The sequence below is a fragment of the Mauremys reevesii genome, linkage group 3 (genome assembly GCF_016161935.1).
Source record: "Mauremys reevesii isolate NIE-2019 linkage group 3, ASM1616193v1, whole genome shotgun sequence".
Classification (NCBI taxonomy): Eukaryota; Metazoa; Chordata; order Testudines; family Geoemydidae; genus Mauremys; species Mauremys reevesii.
Genome location: NC_052625.1, coordinates 159,408,393 through 159,434,261, shown reverse-complemented (window position 1 = coordinate 159,434,261; position 25,869 = coordinate 159,408,393). Strand labels below are relative to the sequence as shown.

The window sequence follows — 25,869 nt, the reverse complement described above, 5'->3', positions numbered from 1 at the left end:
AGGTGGTGAATAACTACCAGGGCATTTTTTCCCCTTATTTATTTCTGTGGTTTGCATCATCATTTACTAACTATAGAGGAACAGATTATCTGGAGCTCATCAGCTGAGGTATTGCTGGTGGTATTCACCCCACATTAGCACAGGCACTGGTACTGTCACTGCTCCCCTTTGGGTTTGTGCCTTATATACAGAAGTGCAGATCATCTGCATTTCGTACTGACTTTAATTGGAACTCAGAGACAGCAGTGGAATATTGGATATAGGGCTTCCTGATTTCTGTTCCTAGTTCTGGGAGCACAGTATGGTCAAGCACTTAGGTTAGTGGTAACAGACAGCATAGTCAATGCACAGATTTGGAACGTTCGTTCTGAAAGATACTCTAGTAAAGTGGATGAGGCTTAGTTCTGTTACATAAGAGAGCTTGGCTGTACTCCCACCTCTGAGGGCAATGTCTCAGTTATGTAAAATAGAAGGAATGATGTTAGGGTAGGGCTATGAGGCATTGGTCGCTAACAAGGGTTGTGAAGTGTGCAGAAATATTAACACCACTCCGTTGAAGAAATGAAGCCAAAATTCCTGTTATCTCCTGTTTCCCAGCCCTCTGTACCTTCGGTCCAATAGAATTTCTCTCTCCCTCCTCCACCAACCTCCTGGATATGCAGAAAGGCATGACAGGGCTGCCAGATGTGTGACACCTGGAAAATCTGCTTCTGCTGCCAGTGTCTGCACAGGCTAATGCTGATGTAGACCCTGAGCTGATTGGCTTTTCAGGTTTCAGCCTTTACGTTGGCTGACAGATGCTTGTTTTTGTATATGTATTCTTTTCTACATATTTAACAAACATGTTTTAAATTTAATAGCATACAGAATATATTATAGTGTAAGTTTAAGATGGACTGAAATAGAGAGTTATATGCTAATATAACTTGAAGTCTGGTAGCGACATAGACCCTCACAACATTCTTTCTGTGACTTGTGAGGTTGTTAATGAATTTGAAAGCTTTATCAATGATAGTAGGACTGGCTGCATAATTTTTATATGTATTTTTTCCCCTTTCTTAACTTTCTATATTGTTTCATTGACTCTTTTGACTACCATTGTTCTATCATCAACTCAGTGGTGGTATTTCAAATGAAATTCTCATTATTCGTACTGTAAAAGAGAAAACAAGAGACACTGATAAAACAGTCAAAGGTCAAATACAATATAGTTATAACATTTACATCAGCTACTGTCTCTAGTTAAGCTCTTTCAGCATGGATAATGTCAAGTTAGTGTGGGCAAAATCATCACCATAGCAACCTACAATCTATAGTGCACACTGAAGAGCAAATTAACAACTCCGTTTGGGAATAAAAAAAAATCTGCATTTTTTCCAAAACTGTATTTTTTGTGAATACTTTATGTTTTATATCAGGATTGCCAGAAAACAGAAATCTACTGAGAGGGTTTCCCGTTACTTCCCTTAGATTTCTGATCATCCATTTTAATGTAATGCTTTCTTCTTTCCTTCTTGTTACAAATAAAATAGTTATGAACCTCTTCTTCTTTGCCCTAAGCACAACGACATCACAAAGATTTCTGTCACATAACATCTACGTATTGAGTGCTAAACTGAATGAATTGCTGGTGTATTTCCAGAGATGTTCATGAATAAGAGCAGTTAATCAGAAGTAAAAAAAATGGATGGCTCTGACTCTCTCTTATATTAGAGAGAAGATACTGGTTTTCTGTATCAGTTAGCAGAAGGGATTATTAGACTTCACACTTCATAAATATTTGTATTTCATTTGAGTTTTGGAATACATATATACGGACACTGTAGAACTTACTACCTGCAAATGGCAGAGCTGCGGTAGATCCTAGGGTGTTAATAATTCAACATAATTAACTAGACAGCAACTATGGAGATGTTTTTAGAATGCAGAAATGAAGTATAAGGAACCACTTACCCTGACAAAAAAGATCTGTAAGTATGGATAATTATATGGAAGGCAAAAGCCAACAGATTATGTGTACTTCAGTGCCTCTGAGACACAGGGTGCAATACCACAATCCTCTTCTCATACCTCGTGCCCCTTGCAAGCTGCCTGCCAACCTTGGAAGGTCTTCAATGGTTTGGCCCTCCCGCCAAGTCACAAAATCCAAATGAACCCATTCTGAGGTATTAAAGAGTTTATTTGCCCTCATCCCTGGCTTTAAATGCAGCCCTTTGTTCAGGCTCCCAAATAGTCTCTGTCCCCTTCTTGGGGTTATGCCACTTTACTTGTGGCCAACAAGGGAACCCAGGCCCACCCACTTCTCAGAGTTCCAAACTAGGGACTCCATAAACAGCAGCAAATATTGTGGGAACATTTCAACACACTATGGTTATGCATGGTTTAAATGGGCAGCTTTGATAAAGTCTTTGATAAAGTCTTACTAAATGTGCTAAGTATGACATTAGTTACCTATCTCATGGGTTGGTGTGAGACTCAGTTAAGACCTAACCCTGAGTTCCTGAGACATTTGCACTGTGAAATTTCCCATTTGAGGCCAAATGGGGATTTGCCTGAGTAGGGAACTCGGGATCAGGCCTAAAAGTTTATAAAAAATTCTTTGAGATCTTTGAAGGGCATTATGGCTCAGATCCAGAGGGATTTAAGAGCCTAAAGCCCAGATTGAGGCAACATGGCGGTCCACAAAAACTCCTGATCAGCTGCCATTTAACACTGTAGGCACCTTAGTTTACACAGATCTTAAATATTTGCTGTAATAGATGCCAAAGTGCCTAACTTCCTGCCCATGGGTGTGTGCACTGCTGCTGGAAGCAGGCATCCAGACACCTATGTCATGCCTAAGCTCCAGAGCAAGTCTCAAACCTACTTAAGATTGATAGGTCCCTATCCAAGAGGAATGCTCAAAGGCAGCCATTCCCTTTATAATGTTTAGCCTGGGTAAGGTACTCATGCAGGATATGAGACTCCTCCATTTCAATTCTCCCCTTTGCCTGATGAGGCAAAGGGATTTGAACAAAGGCTTCCCACCTCTCAGGTGAATGCCCAAAACCATTAGGATATGGGCTACTCTGAAGTGGGGCTTTCTTAGTTTCTTCTGTTGAAGCAGTTCCACCTTTTACAAATCATTAAACGTACCCTGGATTAGAGACAGGGTATATTTACACTGGAAAAATAAATACATAATAATTAAAAAAAACCCCACCAGAACCTGGGTCAACTGAGCACTACAGGGCTAAAAATAGCCTCATAGATATTCCCACCCAGGCTGAGCCTAGGCTCTAAGACCCTGTCACCTCACCAGGTTTCACAGCACAGGCTCCAGCCTGAGTGAGAACATCTGTACTGCTATTTTTAGCCCCATAGTGTGAGCCCAAGTCAGTTGACCCAAGCTCTGAGGCTCACTGTCACAGGGTTTTGGTTTTTCTGTGTAGACATACCCAGTGTGGCAGTCACTTGATAGTCCAGTGGTTAGGGCACTCATCCTCCCGCTCTCTCACCCACTTGTTGTGTATGGAGTTAGGCATGTGCCACTGCTGTTCTTGCAAGAAACGACTTAGGAGCCTAAGGTGCCTGACTCCAGGCGGGGAGTTCCCAGCTGTGGAGCTCAGGCAGAGATAGGCCCCACCCTCCAGCCTGGATTTTGATGCCTAACTCTATGAGAGGGGTGTGACTTAAATCTATTTCAATACCTCCCATATTCTTCAATTCCTATTTGGCATTCCAGTACCAAAATTCAACTAGCACTTCTTAGTGATCTTCAGCATCAGTGTTTCCATCTTTTTAGTAATAGTGAATTGACTTTATGCATCTTGGCAGTTGAGGATTCTCATTGTGTTTTTTGTCTCATTGCACAAAAGCTTCTTCTCCCGCATCCTCTGCTGTTGGGCTAAGCTAAAGCTGAATTTAGGCCATTTGTGATCTGTGGCAAACAAGCCCTTCAGTACTGTTTGCTCATCAGCCTAATTCCAAACTGAGAGCCTGAATTTACCTATTATGTGTACAGTGAAGAGTGAGCCTGAAAAATAGCCAAAGAACACACTGCCAAGCCAGCAGGAAATTCACAATCCTCCAAGGGTAGGAGCCAACTAAGCTGCAGAAATAAAAAATAAATAGTATTAAGAGTGGGGCATCTTGGTCATATTGTGTATGCCTTAGTGTGCATCATAGAGACAGGAAATGAGAGGAGAAGCAGCAATCATTAGACCTCAAAGTTGTACTCTGTGTGTTTTCTTCAGGGCCTGCATGCGACTTGGGCAGCCAAACTCCTATCTTCCCTGGTTTGTGAATTGCTCTGGGACTTAAGACAGGAGATAGGCATCTGTATGCCTGGAAGGAGGCAGCTGCCCATGCTACCCCAGATAAACTGCTATTTTTAGCACACTAAAGCATGTGTCTTTACCTGCACTGGAAAGCACCCTCCAAGCTGCAGTGTAGAAGTACCCAATGGCATTAACTATATTAAAATTGAGTTATAAGTATAATCTGGATGATGAGTAACTATAGTGTATTGCATTATTTCCAGTATCTTTCATACACTTACAAAGATATCTAAATAATCATATGGGCCTGAAGCCACAATTGATGGCTAATTTTTAAGTGCCTGGCCACCCAGTGGAAGCCACAAAACATGAGTTAAGCACCTAGACTAACTATACAGTGCATGGGGAGAGATAAGCACCTGAAAATAGGATCAACAAAAGCAGCATGTTAAACAGGGAGCAGCTGCCTAAACTAGCCAGTAGCAAAGGTCGTAAAGGGTTTGAGAGTGCTTTATGTGAGCCAAGTATTATTGTTGCATCAAAATGCACTGATACATTTAAAGAGAAACATAAAAATGCAACAGATGCTTGTGCTGTATTACCCTATTAAATATATTTGTTCTAGGGGGAAAAAGGGAGGAACCGAAAGACATGAACGTTTGACGCTGAAGAACAGATTTGTGCTTAATGCACTGAAAGTATTGTTGAAAGCTTGTTATCCTTGTGAAAAAATATTATTTCTGAGTTTCTTTGCTTGCAGGAGGCAGCTTTTAAATTGAGCAACTGACTTAACGTTATATGATTTTTGCTCATTCAATCATCCATATTACTTATTCTGAGGTTCCTGGTGTAATATACACTGATGACATATCCAGAAAGAAACCACAGTTGTTCTCTGGAGCTTCTGCAGCAAGAGCTGACACAATAATAAAAATGTCTCAGTCCTGTCTATACTACAATCTGCCCTACCAGTGAAGGGGGGAAGGATACCGCATTGGTCTGCTAAACCCAGGGTTGTGAGTTCAAATCGTAAGGGTTCCCCTTAGGGGGAACTAGGGTAAAAATCTCTGGGGATTGGTCCTGCTTTGAACAGGGGGTTGGACTAGATGACCTTCTGAGGTCCTTTCCAACCCTGATATTCACAGATTCCCAACTTTGCCAGTGTAGACATAACCTTATGTGGGAAGCCACAGAGGTAGAATGGATAGTCACAGATCCATGGGATTTCAGGTATACTTTCATGCTTCTCTCATGTCCAAACATAGATTTCAAATTGTGCCTCCTGCCCAGCTGCACTAGCACTGGTTAAATATTCCCATGGAAATTATGCAAAAGAGCTAGCCTCCTCTCAGACTGTATGCATTTGGCAATATTCTTCCCTTTTGTATATTTCCACAGAGGTGGAACATATGAGTTTATATTAAGTTAGATGGGTGAGTAATTTTATTTTCTTGAACGAACATTTCTTACAGATATATAGAAACTATTCCTGAGTCTGCTCCTTAGGTGCCATTAGGACTTTATATCAATCTAGTATGTCTTTCTTTTTTACTATGCTGCCTTCCCTTACGTCCTGTAGGCACCAGAGTCTTAAGAAAAACCCATTCCTTCCATAGTAACAATGAAATCTGAATTTAATTTTCTTGTTAAGTTCACTGAGTGGACTATTTATTTACCCTCCCCCCCACCCCATGACTTTTCCTTTCCTTTTTAAAAATTTCATCCTGAGTGAATAAGAAAAAGAGTAAGTTTCAGTGCTGTCTTTGTCTTATACGACGCATTTACTGAGGGCAAGGTTCAGTTGGCTTCAAGCATCTAGATCATACAGCCATGAGTTCATGCACTGTAAAGTATGAAGCAATTAAAATCCTGGTGAGGAAAATACTGCAATAAAACCAGGGTTGAAGAGATTACATTTGGACAGGGGCAATCATCATCATTTGTGCAGAGCAGGGGATTCTGCAGTTTTGGTTTTTTTTGCCTTGAGTTCAGGGTTTCAAAGTTTCAATAGCTTGATTCCCCCCTCACAAACAGAAGGGTTGGGATTTTTTTAAACCAGTTAAAAGTCTTCTAGAAATATCAGCTAGACCTCTCACAACAAATATTTGTGTAATAGGATGGCACAAGACTCCACCATTACACAGTTGGGAAAAAGGTGATTGACTGGCCAATCCATCCATTTTGCTGCCTTCCCAAGGTTTTGAAATGCAAGTCACTGTTTTTAACTTTCTGATTGAATATGGCTGCTCCTAGACCAGTCTTGCTGTATAGTTTGCTGGATGCTTTGTTGTCCTTGAAGCTTCTATTGTGTTCCTCTCTGCAAGAGCAGCGCATGACAGCGTACCATCTCACAGTGTACCATGCAGGCTGTAGCTTTACAATAAATAAAATGAGGTTGGCATCCAGCACTGTCTAATAAGATTATATTATTTACATTTTTAATCTCACAGTAATTAATTAACTCTGTGGATCGCTGCCATATTTAATATCTAGAATGCATCACCTTTTTTTCTATTGACACAATAATATTAATGGGATTTGTGTAGTTTTCTCTGTGCATCACAGCCATTATGAAAATGTACCATTAGCTTGCAATTATGGATCAGTTTTCCTGAGTGCTTCAGTCAATTTTGCCTTAAAGGAAGATGGACCCAGGAAGGATTTTGATTCTGCAGTGATAGCAGCTTTTTGTGACCCATATACTTGTGCCACAGCAGCACTAAACCCAGCAGTCTTCACAGCAAGGTAGAGCAGTGATATGTGTATAATGGTTAGTGCCTACACCAAGGCATCACTGCAAATTTGATCAAGAAAAAGAAGTTGAAATCCCTGTTAAATCGCTATGGCTGTATTGATTGTAAAATAAAAATCAAACATGCATTTCTACCAAAGCAAGGCATCCTGATTTGGCCAGTAATATAAGTGTAATTACAAAACCAGACCTCAGAAAAAAAGATATGGTCTTTAGTACCACTCCTGTTTTGGTTCAGTCAGTAAACTCAATAAGACCATAGCTAAGATTCCCAGTTTATTAATAACTTTACCAAATGGAAAAAAAAGATGAGAATATTATAGACCAAAGAAGGAGTGAAAGGCAGAAAAAAAAGAGACAATTTTTATACATGTGCTACCTATACCTGAGAAAAATCCTTTCAGATGATATGCAGTTTGAATACAGAGCTAAACTCCATCCATATGGGTAATACCAAACCATACAGAAGGAAACAAATGCCAGTTTTCCCTTGCAGAATAAGATAGCCTTCTATATATATAAAAGCAGAGGCTATGTGAGATTCTCATCAACACACCAATCCCTTTATGAGGGGTCAGAGAGCCAGTGTGGCCTCAAGGAGGTCTAAAAGCTCTGGTTTTGGAAGGGGAGGGTTCCCTATGTGCAAGTATTGTGGAAGAAAGCTGCAAATTTGCCCTCTGAAGACCCGCTGACAAGCCCTGGCATATGAAGTGTGCTGGGATGAGAGAGGTATGTCGGAAGGAAGTCTGCAGCATGCAGCACTGTGGAATGTTGCAGCCCTCAGGGCAGCCTTGAAAAGATGTTGTAACTTAGGCTCCCCGGGTTGACACTGGAGGACAAAAGCCATCTTAGCCCTCCTTTCCACTGGGCTGCAAGTTCTGTGATGCACCTCCAAGACACAAGAGGGAATCTAACCTCATGATCGGAGCCAGAGTTCTCTTAACTGATCCTGCACCACTAAAATCAATTTGAGTTTTACCAGTAGCTTCAGAGGTCTGATTCTCCAGTGCCTTGCAGTTTGTTTAGTCATTTACTGTACGTGCAAAGTGGGTGCAAAAGATAACCAAGTCAGAATGATAGCATTTTGCAGACATTTTGCACAAGTATAGGTGATTATCTGGGGTGCAAGTCAGTGCATAACAAAGACTAATGGGAGCAGGATCATGGCCAATATTGAGAAATGGAGATAACACTCATTGAACGGGATCCTTGAGAGTTATCAGTAATCCACTGTACCTCACACAGCTTTTGTAATTTAAGAGGGTATATCCAGTTGAAAATTATTCTATAACATGTCTAATTTCAGAAAATCACATCAGATTAAATAAAACAAAGTTGGCTGCAAGAAATGAAATTACACAGCACTGGACACAGCCCTGAACTCTCTGGATTTTACTTTTATTTATTTAACCAGTAAAGATGCATTAGTGTAGGCATTTGTTATTATCAGTGGATTAGTTTAATCTTTTGTGAAAATACCGCCAAAAGATAGAAGAAACAGATTTTAAGTGTGAAATTGTTTTTTTTCAAGGCCTACGGTGTTTGGTTTCTTTGGCTGCACTCTATTGATTCTCACAGATTATGTAATGTCTAGTAATTTTTGCCAACCAGCTAGCTAGAAAGGCTTAAAAAAGGGAAAAATATAAAAAAGTCTCTTCAAATTCAGAGAAAAAAAATATAAAAAGCCTGGGATTGTAAATGTCGAGAACACTTCCTCCAACTACATTTCTGAGGGGAAAAAAATTAACCATCCCTGTATATGAAGTGAGCTACAAGAAAAATAGTCGAAAGAATTGGATTTTAAGAAATGTTGGGTCTGATTTAAAAAAAAAAAGTCTGCAATTTTGCATTTGCCATATTTGTTTTCTCAGTGGAAACCAAGGAATTTACTAGACATGCTAGAAAGATTTCTTGTACACATATTGATTAAAATGTTCCATATTTATATTTAATAATAATAATCAGTAGCATCTCAAAGCCCTTTGTAGACTGTATAGATGTAGTTTATTGTCCTGGCTTCTGAGATGGAACATGATTGCTATTCTGTTCCGGAAATAATTCACATCTGTTTCAAGTGAAGAAATGAACAACAAATTCTTCAATAAAACTACAGAAGTAATTTTAGGTATTTGGAATATAATTAGTCAATTAAGAATATAGCTAAAACAGAGATTTAATACCCCTACTTTGCAAAAAATCCCTCGGGGTCTTTAATGACCACAGGTAGTCTGGACCTCTCTTTTAAGGCTCATCCAAAAGATGACATGTCAAACAATGCAGTGTCCAATAACATCATGTTTGTATCCAAGGCACCAATAAATCTTAATCTGCCTCTGCTCTTGGCTTGCAAGCTTGGACAGCTTTTTAGAAAAGCGCACAAAAAACTTTCTTTCATTATGTTTGGATGCTGTACCTCATCTTATTTTTAGGAAACACGCCATTTATATATGGTAATATATTTTAAATGTAACTATGCAAATAAGATTCACTGACTCAATTTTTTTTAAACAAATGCAAATTTTTGGCAACAGATCAAATCCTTAATATTTCTTTCCATTTCCTCCTCTGCTCTTTCATGTTGCTTGATGTAGCACAAACTCAGTGGAGAATTAGGAGATGATATTTTGAAATTGAAAGTATAAGAAATTTATCCATCTCCCATATGATTATAATGAGATAAACAGCTGAAGTGTTACCTCTTAAAAGGCCAGAGGAAAAAATATATAAGATGTAGTTATCTTGATTTATATACACTAGTCTTTATCTCAATGTCATTTGTGAAAGAAACACTAATCCCATTTACATGGGATTATAGACATTTATTTACAAAGAAACCTTTATAAGTTGGTATTTTAGTAAAGAAATAAAGAGAACACACGTATGTAACTAACATTTCAGTAAAATTGCTTCTTAGAATAGATTGAGGGCATGTGTCAGAGCATTAGAAATTTTTGATTATATTTCAGCTCTGCCACTAATAAAGCACATGATCTTGGAAGAGTCACTTTACCTCCTTGCCTCTCATTTTCTTCCTCTGTATAATTTACAATGGTGATAAAAGCTATGCTGGTAAAGTAGTTTGAGAGCCTCAAATGATAGGCACTATGTAAATACAAATTAATGTTACAAAGAATTATGGGGAGACCCTCAGCGGGCATAAACTGTCATAGCTCCATCATGGAAGTCCATCCGTGAAGGGAATGCCATATGATGAAATGTGAATGGTATGCACAGAATGTGCTAGATTCAGCAGCCCTGTCCAGTTGCTTGTGCCACTCCAGCAAGGAAAAGGGGCTAGGATGTATGCTAAATTTAACCAGTCAATTAAAGTGGGATTACAACTCCTGTGTGTCACTGAAGCACCACAAACAGACGGTGCAGCAAATGGGGCCCAAGATGTTTCTGAATTAAGGGCCGGATTTCACATTCCATTCCCCTAGTTTTATTTTGTCTTAACACCATTGAATTCAGTAGAGTTAAAGCAGAGGAAAGCCAGAGTAGAAGGAAGAAGGCGTCCCTATATATTTTAACAATTTGGCATAAGGGAGTATGCTTAAAGCATATTTTTAAATGGCATACAGAAATTTATTAGAATTCTCTGAAAATACATGGGTCGTTTTACAGCAGCATATATTTGTGATATTACAGTATATTTCCTTCACTGTTAAAAACATACCAGTATATTGTAAGCCATAAGCAGATACAGACACCTATACCACAGTCTGATCTATTGGTCTGACCAATGGATTAAGAACCAAAAATGCTTGAGTTCTAATCTTAGCTGCGACACCAACACTCTTGGAAAAGCCATTTATATTCTATCTCGGTTTCCCCATCTGTAAAATGGGATAACAACACTTCCCATTTTCTCATTTTGTTTGGAAAGTTGCTCGTCTGGCACCTAAATATTCCTTTCTTATGAAAGCTTTATGTATTTGGTGCTCATGAAATTTAACACTGAACTTTTATGCAGAGAAGGAATCTGAAGTAATGACAGTTAAGATATTCAGTGCTATAATAATAGTAAGCCCAGAAATATAAATCACTGCAGCAATTATAGCAGCACAAATAACACGACTAATGCAATCAACTCTTAGTGTGAGTATTTGACAACAACATTTAATCTCCTTCAAATGTACTGATCTTGCATTCTCTGCAATTGAACACAGTATAGTAAACTATTAAAGATACTTAAGATAGCATGGAAGTAATTACACCAACATATCTTCCAATTTCAGAAAGACATTATTAATTTCAATTTATGATTTAAAATATCATTTTTCTCTGTGCAGTTTTGATTGTATTCCCAAACTGATTTTTGCAATGGTCATAAAACAGCCTTCATGGCCAGCTCAAAAATCTAACATAGAGATAAAGGTATTTAAATCCTACATTGCTTATCTTTTTGAAGGCAAGACAAATCTAAATCAAGAACCAGGTCCTATAATCCTAGTTCAGGAAAAAAAAATCTACTGAAATGAATGGGAGTTTTGTTTGAGTAAGGACAGCAGGATGAGGCTCTTAGAGTCAGCTATTTATAAACTTCCTGCTTTGCCTTTTCTCTGGCACCTCAAGCACCAATACAAGGTTAGTAGGGGCAGCATGAGAGGGAGCCATAACAATATAAAATTTGCCATTTTGTGAGAAATAATCCCCAAATGTAGGACTACAGTCTTACTAAAGCATAGGGTTTCAATACCTACTTCTGCTGTCAAGCCTTCCATCCACCTCTCTATATCACCAAAGGGAGAATTCTTTCTTTCTCTCTCTCTCTCTCTCTCTCTCTCTCTCAGCTACTCATCGTCCAATTTGTTAGTTTAAGATTGTTAGTCACATATCCCACCAAAGCTACCTATAAAAAGCAAGGAGCTAAGCAGTTAAATCATTCAAACCTGTGCTCAATTCATCAGTTCCCCTTCTGCACATGAACTGTCTCCCTTTCTACACCTCACATTATCTTTACCCTCATTTGGCATAACCAAGAAAAAAGAGTCAGTTAAAGAAATGAGAGTCTGATTCATCCTACACTGATGACAAATTGCAGCTGTGTTTCAAGGAGGAGCCATGTACTAACATTGACACAACTTTTTTTCTGGATAATCGTCAACAAGTGATGCTTGTTATGTCCTGAGTAATTGGTTAGATTAATACCTTTACTAGGAGGATAAACAAAAGTTGTAATGCACTTTCAAGATTAAGAGTAACACATTTTAATTCTTGAAAAGTGGATATTTTAATACCAGCACCCAATTTAAAGTACTGGAGCTAACATACCTGCTCCTCAGTACTTTCCTGTAGCCATCCGGCCTTGCTCCATCACAGAGGTTAATAACTTAATGGAATGTATGGCCAGAAGGGTCCACTGTGATCTAGTCTGATCTCCTACATAACACAAGTTATAAAATTTTACCCACTAATTCCTTCATCTAGTCCATAATAACTTGTTGAACAAGAGCATTTCTTTTAGAAAGATATCAAGTCTTGATTTAAGACTTGAACTGATGGAGAATCCACCACATCCATAGATAAATTTATTCAATGTTTAATTACTCTCACAGTTAGAAATGTGTGCCTTATTTCTAGTCTTACTTTATCAGGCTTCAGCTTCCAGTCACTGGATCTTGCTATGCATAGGTCTATTAGTCCTCTGTTATCAGAAATCTTCTCCTCCTGCGGGTACTTAAGTTATAGACCATGAACAATTCACCTCTTAACCTTTTTTTGGGTAAACCCAAATAGACTGAGCTTCTTTAGTCTCTCTTTTATTTATTTTGGGACATATGAAATATCCTTGTTTTGACTGTTGTGATAAAAACAGTCTTATTACTACAAAGTATTGGTTAAAGACATATTGCTATATCAAATGCAATTTGATCTGTAGTTATCAGATGAAACACTCCAGTAGAATGAACGCTGGGTGTGATGAATGGTGTTTATGTTGAACAAAAAAAGTAAAATTAGTGTAAACATTGCCAAAACTGTTCATTTGCTCATAGTTAAAATTAATGAACTTGTCCAGTATTTCCTGAGAAATTCACTCAGAAAACAAAATGACTGGGAAAAAAATCCTCCACTTCAAGAAATAAGTGCATATTTCGCTTGAGTCAGAACCTGGCAATAGTGAAACCAACATTTTTAAAGTGTACTTTTATGAATAATTTACAACGCTAAAAGCGTGTTTACACAACAGTATTTAGTTTTAGACTAAACCTTTTTGACAGGAATGAGGAATGAATCAGTAGCAAATATGCTATTCCAGGGAACAATTCAGTCTCCTGGAGTTCCACTGCAAAAATAGTGTTGAACCCATGCTATGTATGTGCTTAGAATTACTCCTCACAAGACAGTACATTACATTCTCCCTTAAAAAAGAAAAGAAAAATGAGAGAGAGAATACCTGTTTTTTTGCATAGCGATGAGGCAAACCACCTATAAATACAGGACCTGTCTCAAGCCAAACTGTACTGGACCAGAGATTGGTAGGCATGCTTATCTTCGCAGAAATACCCAGGACAGTCACTTCAGCATCACATGGTATCATGTCTTGCCTGCATAAATTTAGAAAAAGCAACATTTTACAACCATACCATACTTCACATTACTGCCTGTCTGACAAATTAATTAGGCTATTACTAAATCAAAGAGATAGCACATCTTATATTAAAGCCAATAAACATAACAGAAGGCTTTTGATCAACAAGCTATAAACTGGCATGTCTCTAGGGTCCGAGCTCCATAAAAATGAAGTTGTAATGTAAAACTCAATGTATAATTGGTCAGGGTGGAGAGAAGGGGCAGAAGAAACCAACTGAAATTAATGAATAACAAATCAGATTTTTTTAACAGTAATAAGTAAGATTTTGATGTGGAGGAAAAAAGTGATTCTCTTGATCTACTATGTTTTAAACAGTAAATTTCCTGGGATATGTTGGGGGCAGGAGGGAGGATACAAGACCAAAAAGCCAACAAAAATAGGTTTATTTTAAAGACTTTGTGCCAAATCCTGTGATATTTATTTACAAGAACACCTTTCTTATGTGTTAAAGCTACAAGATTGGGCCCTGTAATTGCTATATATATGTTTAATGTGGTTGCACAAGTTGTATATCAGTGCAGCATTTGGTGCTGACTTCAATTTAGATAAGAGGCAGAGTTAGGAACAAATTGTTAACTGTAAATACTTAGTACAATACTTAGTTTTTCTTCTTTCTTTTAATAATAGAACATTAATTTATGTTCCTTTAACCAACCAGCAGCAAACATTTTGCCTTCATGAAAGGAAGCACAATGCAGAAATATTAAATTCAGGCAACAGCCTTCTCAGTCTGGAATTTCATTCTGCCCATCCTTTTCTCTGCACAGCAGGAATGTAGAGTTCTCTTTAAGAGCCAGACCAAAGCACTAAAGTTTGGCCAGTTGGCTGATTAATATGATTCAAAGATCTTCATGCTACAGCTGTGACAGGAAGGTATGCAGCAAATGAACAAAATCAAAAGCAGAAGCTACCTATGTAATTTAACTAGGATACTATGGATAAATACACAAATTCAGTTAATCTTAGGTAACAGAGCTAGCTGCAGAAGCCTTGATTGGTGACACATCGATCATGAAAGCCAGTCTTTTTTATTTTCTTCCTTCTCCCAATCACAGAAACACACAATTAAATTCTCCAAGAAGGGTCTTACTTTGCCAATTATTTCAGTGGGAGCAAAAGCATTAGCACATTAGCACCATTTGTAGACAGTGGTGTATGTTTATTTTCTGCATAATTTTGTTTGTACCCCTTTCATGAAATCTTTAATCATACCAACACACTTATTGCATTTAAACAGAAGGGACTACATTCTAAACACTTTCACAAGCAAAATACTTTTTCCACACTATATAAACGTCCTTTAGAATGTAGCAGGAAGAAAACAATAAGGTCTCAGGTTTAACAGAGAATGATATCCTTCCTAGTTTGTTTGTTCTGTCCATAAAGCCAACTTGTTGACTAGAATTAGATAGAAGAGATATCATTCTTTGTTAAATTCTCTGAAATAGTATTTAAAAATGGTGGAAATGATGCCCTCCTCATTCAATTATTATTTAAGGCATTTCCATGAAATTTAGCTTTTTTCTGTTATTCTGGTGAAATACAATTGAAGCTTGTACTGCATAGTTAAAGTCTGACATTTTAAATCCTCTCATATTTTCATTTTTAAAGAATGAAATGGTTTAATTATTCCAGCAGGATTTATGCCATTTACTTGAATATATGGGTTCAAACTATAGTTCCCTGAAAAAACTGGTAGAACACTTATTAGATTGAATCACTGAATGTCTTCTTTAGCATTGTAAAGGTGCAGAAGGCATACATGTAGTAATTACGAACATTCTATTTTCATTATACAATAATTATTTTGCATTTAGAAACAATAAGTTATATGAATCATGTGACTTGTACCTGCTGCTGCATATCAATGGGGAAATGAATACAGCAGCACATTCTTTGTAGAAGATCATAACTGTATTAATTGTGTTGGACACGCCTAGTGCTACCAAGATTACACATTATGTAATTATCCCCATTAAAATATTCAAATAGGACCCAGGATAGTGTTTTAATCTAATCCTGAACTCACCTCTTTAGAGGTCCAAAGGAAAAAATGCTGCAATAGTTCTTTGTTTCAATTTGACCTCATAGGTTTTTGCCTTCAGACTTTTCTAATCAAATATTAGAAGCATTCTAATAGCCAAAGTTAGAGAGAAGAGGCAGGAGAAAATTGTAGTCAAAGCTATTAAGTGAAAGATGATTTTTGCAGAAATTCTGTAGGGATTTTGCACACACACATGCACAAGGATACACACACACACACACACACCATACTAGTCACTTGCATACTACAAAGTCTGCTGGCAGTGTTTCTTGCTTATGCACCATGATAGTTTTGCTAACAGTTCCAAGTGACCATGTTGCTTTGTTTCAGAGTAGCAGCCGTGTTAGTCTGTATCTGCAAAAAAAACCCAAAAACAAAACAGGAGTACTTGTGGCACCTTAAAGACTAACAAATTTATTTTAGCATGAGCTTTCGTGAGCTGCAGCTCACTTCTTCGGATGCATAGAATGGAACACACAGACAGGGGATATTTATACATACAGAGAACATGAAAAGGTGGAAGTATGCATACCAACAGGCAGAGTCTAATCAATTGAGATGAGCTATCCTTAGCAGGAGGAAAAAAACTTTTTGAAGTGATAATTAAGATGGCCCATAGAAGGTGTGAGGAGAACTTAACATAGGGAAATAGATTCAATCTTAATTATCACTTCAAAAAGTTTTTTTCCTCCTGCTAAGGATAGCTCATCTCAATTGATTAGACTCTGCCTGTTGGTATGCATACTTCCACCTTTTCATGTTCTCTGTATGTATAAATATCCCCTGTCTGTGTGTTCCATTCTATGCATCCGAAGAAGTGAGCTGCAGCTCACGAAAGCTCATGCTAAAATAAATTTGTTAGTCTTTAAGGTGCCACAAGTACTCCTGTTTTTTTTTTATGTTGCTCTGTGTAGCTTGAAAGTTCTCTCTCTCACCAACAGAAGTTGGTTCAATAAAAGATATTACCTCACCCACCTTGTCTCTCTTGTCAACATTCAAGTATTTCTATTAGGTTTGATCCCAGTGTGGCATTTTGGATGTGTGTGTCCCAGAGCAGGGATCTGTAGATATATATATTTTTAAGATAATCTGATACTTAGATGTCTAAAGTTTTTCCCTTTCTTCAGGGGTGAAAGTAACATTAAGCACTTACCGGTATGGAGGCTGGCTCCGGCCCCCAGAAGGGGCGTGGCCTCGGGTGTAAGGGGTGGGGCCTCAGGCATAAGGGGTGGGGTTGGAGGTCAGTGTCCCCCAGCCAGCCCATCCACACTGTCTGGCCAGCGACAACTGGGGCTCCACCGGCAATTTAAAGGGCCCAGAGCACTGGCCGCTGCCATGGTAGCAGTAGCTGGAGCCCTGGGACCTTTTAAATCATGGCCACGGGGTAGCTACTTGGCCACATCGGCAGCCGGGGGGGAAAAAGGGGCAATGATGTTAAAACGCTGTGGGGGCCACTTTTTACTGGCATGCTGTACCAGCCCGTACCGACTTACTTTCACCCCGCCTTTCTTTGAAAATGGGAAGCATTTTTCCTGCAATATATGAAAGCGAATTTATTTGAGTTTTTTATTCATCTACAGCTGTGCTGAAGGAATGGAAGCTGCCCTCATAACTTTTTATTATCATTTCTTCACATATTTTTGAGCAGCAAACTCTAGAATTGTAAATGACATTCACAGCTGATAATTTTCATAATAGTCTATACATGCACTTTTGCAAATCACCAATGTAAATCACCATTATATAAGGAGAGATATTGTTTTTGCATATGCAAATATCATATTTTAAAACTTAACTAGAACTTTATATTAAGAGACCAAACTCTTGCAATTCAACATTGCGCACTTGTTTCACCTTATGCTTGTTCATGTGTCAGCCATGTATCTTTTGATTGTGCTTGATTGAATCTAATACGGACTGACCAAATTAAAATAACAACCTTAAAACATTATTGTTTAGCATTTGCAGATGATACAATTGCCTGAATATATATGCACTGTACAAATTTTCCATCAAGCATTTAAAATACTTTTTCTACAATCAGCACATAAGGTGCTTTAAAGGTCAAGGGAGAAGATGAGGATTTCTGCATAATTATAAATGTAGAAATGCATACAGAAAAGAACTTCTGATGGTTAAACTACTGGTAATTGTGCCTCAGCCCAACCTAGCAGTAATTGTTCAGATTCATAATTTGTGCTTGCATAAATGTAATCATTAAATACTGACCTATTAATTACAACCTTGAAGATGAGTTATGTCTAAGTAGAATTAAATCCATTGCCCAAAGCCATTCAGGTTGGAAGTTATGGAAAGGTCAGACAACTATTTGATATACAGGGATAAGGGTTTCTTAATATTACAATAATATTTGCATAAATTTCAAATCATTGCATGTTGTGTCCCCATACTTCTTAACATTTATTAGCAATGATTAAATAATGTGCATTGGATTGTGGCAATATGGTAAAAAGTAATAAAGCAAACATTTCATTTTCTAGATTTATCAAATGTCAGTAAGGCTGGGAATCAGGATTCTCTCAAGTATCTGGTCTTCCTGAATGAAAAGAAAACCACTGATCCAAAAAGAAGACTGAAACTTAACTTGTCTCCAACAATTTCACTTTTGATTTTATCATTATAAACAATCTCCTTGTTGAATATTTATTGTAAGCATGAAATTTTATGTTGGAAAATTAAGAATCCTTCTATTAAGCAAGAAGGGGAAGGGGCTGATTTTTTCCTTAGCTATTTTTTTGTTGAGACACTATAAACTATCCCATGGAGAGTTAACCATAAGTTGTCACACAAAAAAATCATTACAGAAGGGGACAGAAAGGAGATTGTTTTTGTTTTTTTATTCCCAGGAATGAATACATATGTATTTAAGGTGAATACATATGTTAATAGTCTTGTGTTTGTCCCAAGAAAGACTATTTTGTGCCTTGAAATTATTGCATACCTAACTTAAACAGTAAACTAAAAGCTGTGAGTTTTCTAGTAGTTGATGTCCTACTACACTGAATATTTACAGCATTTGAAAAATAAATAAATAAAACCAAGGGAAAGATCCTAAATTTCAATGAATTCAGACAATGTTTGGCCTCTGAAATTTAAGAAAAAAGTCATATTTACAGTAGAGTTGGACACCATTGAAACCCTGGATTCAAACACACTTGAGCATTGGCAAAGTTCAGATCCAGATTTGAACTTCAAAGCTGGCACCTTTTCTGTAAAAGGTGGAAGTAAGGATAGATTACTCACCTTGTACAGTAACTGGAGTTCTTCAAGATGTGTCCCCCTATGGGTGCTCCATTCTGAGTGTGCCAGTGCCCTGTGCCTGTGATCAGAGATTTTTCATAGGGGTGCCCATTCAGCCCATGCATAGGCACCACACATCCTCATGCCTCACACCTGGGCTATATGGGGTTGCATGGGTGAACTGTGCTCAGTTCCCTCTCCACCATAAAGCCCCATAAAGGTGACTCCAAAGCAGAGAGGAAGGAGGGAAGGCAGTGGAGCACCCACAGTGTCACACATCCTGAAGAACTTCAGTGACTGCACAAGGCAAATAACCTCTCTTTCTTCTTCAAGTAGAGTCCCTGTGGACTGTGCTCCACTTCAGGTGACTTCCAAGCAGTATTCCCCTAAAGTGGGAGGTTTGGAGCAAAGTTCAATACAGAAGAGAGAATTGTGTTGCCCACACGTGCATCTGATCTTGCCACAGAGACCAGGGTGTAATGTCATAGATAAATCTAATAATGAACATGGAGCTAGTGGCTCAAATGGATGTTTCATAAAGCCATTAAGGACAAGAATCACCTAGGAGTAGGGTATCTGATTGTGGGAAGATATTTGACAAAGCTTGCAGGAATCTTGCCTTAGTTGGGTGAGCAAGGAGGAAAAAAATGAGTGTATCTGATTGCCTCATTTTCACATCTGGAATTCCAACAGGGTGCAGTAAGCTCTCCATCATGAGGTTGAAGTTTTGAGCTTCTTGTTTTTTCTGGCTTTAGACATTAATGCCAGACAAAAGCTGTATTTTTGGGAAATATGCGGTTCCTCAAGGCAATGTATGCACTGGTGTCTGTCACTCACAAGGATTTCCTCCCAACATGACAGGCAACACTTGAAAGCAAGAAAACCTTGCATGCCCTCCCAGTAAAGTCAAAACTCTCAGGAGGGGAGAAACTATATATCTAAAAGCTATATATAAAATAGTATATATAAAGTTTGAGGCTGTCAATTAATTGCAGTTAACTCACACAATAAACAACACAATTAATTGTGATTAATCGCTGTTTTAGTTGCACTCGTAAACAATAATAGAATACCAACTGAAATGTATTATAAATATTGTTAGATGTTTTTCTACATTTTCAAATGTATTGATTTCAATCACAACACAGAATACAAAGTGTTGAATGCTCACTTTCTATTATTATTTTTTATTACAAATATTTGCACTGTAAAAAATTGATAAAAGAAACAGTATTTTTCAATTCACTTCATACAAGTACTGTAGTATGTACTTTATCATGAAACTGCAACTTAAAAAAGTAGATTTTTTTTGTTACATAACTTCTCTCAAAAAAAACCCAGTGTAAAACTTTAGAGCCTACAAGTTCACTCAATCCTACTTCTTATTCAGCCAATCACTAAGACAAACAAACTTGTTTACATTTATGGGAGATACTGTTGCCTGCTTCTTATTTACAATGTCACCTGAAAGTGAGAACAGGAATTTGCATGTCCCTTTTGTAGCCAGTGTTGCGAGGTATTTATGTGCCAAATATGCTAAACATTCGTCCATGCAGTGCTATATAACAGCATGGAGCACAAGACTGAGTAACATGCATGCACAGGTCAAATGGACACTGCTAAGCGCAATCTCTGATCAAAGATGCAGGAGGCACAAGTTCACCTAGAGCACAACACCCATAGGGACACTACTTGAAGAAATGTCATAGGATTTGTGGTCTAAAAGATCAAACCTTTTGTGGTCCTTGCTGTAGGAGGTGGACTTAGAGCTAAGTTGTCTGTCTCTTTCTTTAATAGCCTCTACCACTAGAGAGTTTGGAGATGGGTGATTGAGTTTCTATTCTAACTCCCCACCGGGAACATACTACTTTTTATCCACTCTCTTACAGGTAGGCAGTGTCATAACTGGGGTTTGACAAACAGAGCTTAGTAGGCTTAGTAGGCTCCATAAGAGCTTCATTCACTGGAATGGCAACTCTCATCAATGATAAGACATCTAGGAGTTTGTGGTGGAACTTCTGAATCTTCTCTAAGGGATCCTGAAGCATGTCAGTAATTCATTGAATCAGTTTCTGAAACTGTCTGAAGTCATCTGCCATAGAAGATGGTGGAAGCATGACAGTTTCATCAGATGAAGAGGAGAAAATATTCTTAAGAGGTCTCACCACCTTTTCTGTCCTTGTTTCTTGCCTCTCAAAGATTTCTTCCTCTGGCATGGGTGGTAGTAAAGAAGGTTGAAGAGACTGAGTCCTTCTCTGTTTCCCTCCTCAGCACTCAATATGGGACACTCTGTCTCTAAAAAGACTATCAAGACCTTAGGTTATCTGAACTCTTGCGGTACTGTGGAAGATGGCTTTGGTATTGACATTTGGCCTGTGAGTGAATCAACTCTGACTCCCTTGGTATCACATAAGGTCTATTGGTCTTCAGAACAGTTTACTTCTTAGATATTGGTACTGAAAGTTGTTCCTGGATGGGTTTATAACTCTTTTCACCCATATCTTTGCCAGTCAGGGTCAGTAACCAAGTGTGACTGAGTTTCTGCTTTGCCTATGGAATACTGGCATCACTTGGAGCCTGCATGAAGCTCCCCTTGGGATCAGAGGTCTCCATAGCCCACTTGTGAGTCAATGACCAAGATCCTTTTGGAGATTTACTCCTCCCTACCGCCTTCTGTTTAGAGGTACATGCAGATAAAACAATGGTGATCAACCTGCAGCCTGTGGGCTGCGGTAGTATAATAATAATAATAGGAGATATACCAATCTCCTAGAACTGGAAGGGACCTTGAAAGGTCATTGAGTCCAGCCCCCTGCCTTCACTAGCAGGACCAAGTACTGATTTTTGCCCCAGATCCCTAAGCGGCCCCCGCAAGGATTGAACTCACAACGCTGGGTTTAGCAGGCCAATGCTCAAACCACTGAGCTATCCCTCCCTACTAGTGAGCTGCATGACAGTTTGTTTCCATTGACCGTCCCCAGACATGGCTGCCCGCAGCTCCCAGTGACCACGGTTCACCATTCCCAGCCAATGGGAGCTGCGGGAAGCAGCGGCCAGCATGGCCCCACAACTCCAATTAGCTGGGAATGGCGAACTGCGGCCACTCGGAGCTATGAGCAGCCATGCCTGAGGACGGTCAATGTAATCAAACTGTCTCACAGCCTGCCAGTGGATTACCCTAATGGACCGGTGCAGCCCATGGGCTGCAGGTTGCCCACCACTGAGATAAAGACTTTGGTGACACAGAAGCACTTGGTGCCATGATACTGCTTATCTCTCTAGAGGTCTCCAGTGACTGAGACGGGGCATTAGTGGTACTGGTAGGTCTATCTATGGAGGGGAGGGGGTCCTCTGCCCCTGGATCCAAAGCTGGACCTAAGGCTTGCTCCATCATTAAAAGTGTAACCTTGATCTCCCCCCCCTGTTTTTTTCCCCTCAGGATCTGCCCTTGAAGGATGTGCAGATCTTGCACATACTAGAAATATGGGTATCACACAAACAGCAGAGGCTCTAGGAATGCCTGTCACTGATCAGAATAGCCTCATGGCAGAAGAGGCACCTCTTCAATCTTGGGGTCTCTGGCATTCCCAAGGAAAAATAACAAAAGAGACAACCCCAAGAAGGGGAAGTTCTAAACTATCTAATAATATCTAAGAATCAAAAGATATTTTTTAATTTTGGGGAGGGGGGAGGCATTGAGGGGACAGAAAAGAAAGAAAGAAAAAAACAAAACTAAAAGGTAAGTAAGTATAAACTAACTCTCTATGCTAAATAGAGAACAGGCACACGTTGCAGACTCCATCTCAGGCCAAAGCCAGTTGAGAATAGGGTGACCAGACAGGAAGTGTGAAAAATCGGGATGGGGGTGGAGGGTAATAGGAGCCTATATAAGAAAGAGACCCAAAAATCGGGACTGCCCCTATAAAATCAGGACATCTGGTCACCCTAGTTGAGAAGGACTGAGGGCAGATCCATCTAGCCTCGCCACACTGCATGAGGATGTGTGGAGTGTATGCATGGGATGAATGGGCACTATTACCAAAAATCTCTGATCAAAAGTGCAGGGCACAGGTGCATCTGAAGTGGAGCACCCACAAGGACACTACTTGAAGAAAGATTGACCCGAAGCTACTAAAACTTTGGGAATGTTGCAATCTATAACAACACTGCATCTCAAGCCTAACTCTTTTCTGTATTCCCTATCCCTTCCATGTTCTCTTCAATATCACTTTCATGCTTACAGGTTTCTGAGTGGTAGCCGTTTTAGTCTGTATCAGCAAAAAGAATAAGGAATACCTGTGGCACCTTAAATACATTCCTAATCAGCAAAAAAACTTAAGAACATGCTTAAGGTACATTAAAGTCAATGTTACTTGAACACGCTTAAATAAATTTGTTAGTCTCTAAGGTGCCACAAGTGTTACCCAACCCAAAGCCTACCCGAAGCTCTTGGTAACTTTTACTCTGTGCAAGGAGGTGTCAGGAAATAAATCAGGGGAGACACGGCCATCCAACCGATAGATGGCTGGCACAAAAAGGACAACACAAGGGTGCTTTCACTTAAAGCTAAACTTTACTAATCTCAAGCACTTACACACGCCCGCAACAAGATTAGTAAAACACCCCCAACCCTCGATAATTACTGAAGCTGAGTGTGGCTCTCGAGTGGCACAGTGGCAGCCCGTCTGCCGGTGGGGAACAGAAGATGCATCCAGAGGGAGAGACCTGTCCTGAAGAGTTCTCAAACGAGTCCCCTTATTTATACATTAGTAATAGAATGACATGTCCCTTAAAGAAACCTTGTTAAGTAACCAGTTTCAATGATCAAGCAAGAGGTTCCTTCTGATTATTGATTAACCAGGTGTGGGTTTTTCCAGAACTTGCAGCCTTGAGACCTCAATAGACATTCCTGGGGCATATCCTACTCTTTTAAAACACATGTATCAGCAACTTCAACACAATTCTTATCAGGAAGGATGCGGGGTCAAGCTGCCCTTTCGGTGGCACCCTAAACCCCCCTCCCACCTGCCTTGGTCAAGCTGAGACTTGCTTTTAACAGCTTGCTGACTACGCTGTCTTTAACAATAAGCCATAGTGGTTTTAGGCACTTTACTGGTTTGCCAAAGTCTCCCCGTACACAAGTACTCCTTGTTCTTTTTACTTTCATGCTTGTGACTTCTGTAGCCACACCAGCTATAAACCTTGAGTCCACTGTATGTAGTATGATCAAATATCCTGACATCTCCTTCAAAAGGTGACATTTTTGAACAAAAGCCTGAGGTTAGGCATGCGTGAGTAATCCCATTTTATACATGTGTGACTTTTCATTTCATGCTCTCCTTCTTGTGACAGACTTTTATAGGAACAAAAATATAGAATGGTCAGTCATTATCAAATGAGGGAATGGAAGAAAGAATCCTTTCACAGACTCAAGGTAAAGTTTTGTAACAATGATGGAAAATTATTCAAAATGATTCAGTTCTTATAGTTGAAGATTCTGAACAGGATCCGAATTATACACTGAGGAATTGTTCTTGTGATGCTCCTACATTTTCGATTCTAAACTTATCCTTTGATGCCACAAATTTGAAAAGATTTATTATGTGATTTGTGTCGAAAATCTGGCATAATAATCTAATTAAGCTATTATCTTAAAGAGGCTATAAAACAACAATTAGTATCAAACTAATTGGTATTATTAAGTTGTTAATAACTGCTATTATGATCAATTAAGTATAATTAAATCCATCTTGCTCAATTAAAATTTTAGAAAAAAACCCACTAGCTTATTCTCCCTCAACTAATATGAAGTTTTTGAAAAAAAAATCATTATTTATGGGAAATAAAAACATATGTCACTTATTGAGCTTTGATTTAATGACTGGTTATAATTCTTATTAAGATATTTTAAAAATTATACTGATGTAAAATAAAGAAAAAACTGTTAGATGCTGCAAAAAAACAGTTAGATGCTCCCTACTGGGGAGCCACCTGTGGTCACTCAATTAGGGTGAACAGCAAAAAATGGGGCAGACAATCCCCATAAAGCTAGTGGATATTCCAATCCCCATAAAGCTAGTGGATATTTCAATACTTAGATTCACCAAGCCAGCATAAAACCTTACTAGTTACTCAGAAGTCCAAACAACACAGTTCCCTTAAAGTGATTTAGCCTCAGGCCTCCATCCAGATATCCATGTCAAATACGATGAAACTTTCTGTAAATTTCATCATATAAAAGAAAAGGTTCTACCAATCCCAAAGGATCGGACACATTAGCTCCCAGGTTAATGAATGTTTCAGATCTTACCCAAATACATGCTACAGCCAATTCTTATTAACTAAACTAAAATTGATTAAAAAGCAAAAGAGAGCATGTTAAAAGACATTAATTCAATTCACTGAGGTGCACTGAGGTGCAGATTCATAGCAGAGATGGTGAGCTTTGTAGTTGCAAATTATTCATAGGTTATAGTTCGATGTCCAAATATCATATTCAGGGCATACCAGCATTACTGGGACCTCAGCCTTGCATCTCAAACTTCCCCTGATGAAGCCTAAGCAGATCTGAGATGACAGAATCAGGACCCCAGGAACTTTTATACAATTTCATGTCTTTTGACAGGTTGGGAGTTCAAAAGGTAATTAGCATGACTTTGAAGGAGGTCCATCACGGGTACTTAGCTATACAAATTAACATAAGACCGTTTGCTTGTTCCTCCACCATTCACAGTACATTTCAAAGAGAGAAATGTGTTTACAATTCATTTCAATGCTAGAATGTTCTTTTGATCTCTGAACTTCAGAATACAGCATAGACAGGGACCCTACTCATACATATGCAAACACACAAAATACAAACATTATCTCTCCACCTGTCTTTTGAGGGTTATTTATTTTGCAGGATGTTTAACCCTTTCTAGCCATGCATCACAGATGCAAAACAACATTTAACATT

General features: G+C 38.7%; 1 protein-coding gene across 1 annotated transcript in view; it reads right to left on the bottom strand.

The window, feature by feature from the left end:
* The window catches only part of LOC120401166 (protein eyes shut homolog), a 57,957-nt gene that overhangs the window by 2,951 nt on the left and 29,137 nt on the right, over positions 1 to 25,869 (bottom strand). Inside the window, exon 5 of the mRNA XM_039530824.1 lies at positions 13,409 to 13,559. Within this exon, the coding sequence (XP_039386758.1) occupies positions 13,409 to 13,559 (151 nt within the window). The remainder of the gene's footprint in view (positions 1 to 13,408; positions 13,560 to 25,869) is intronic.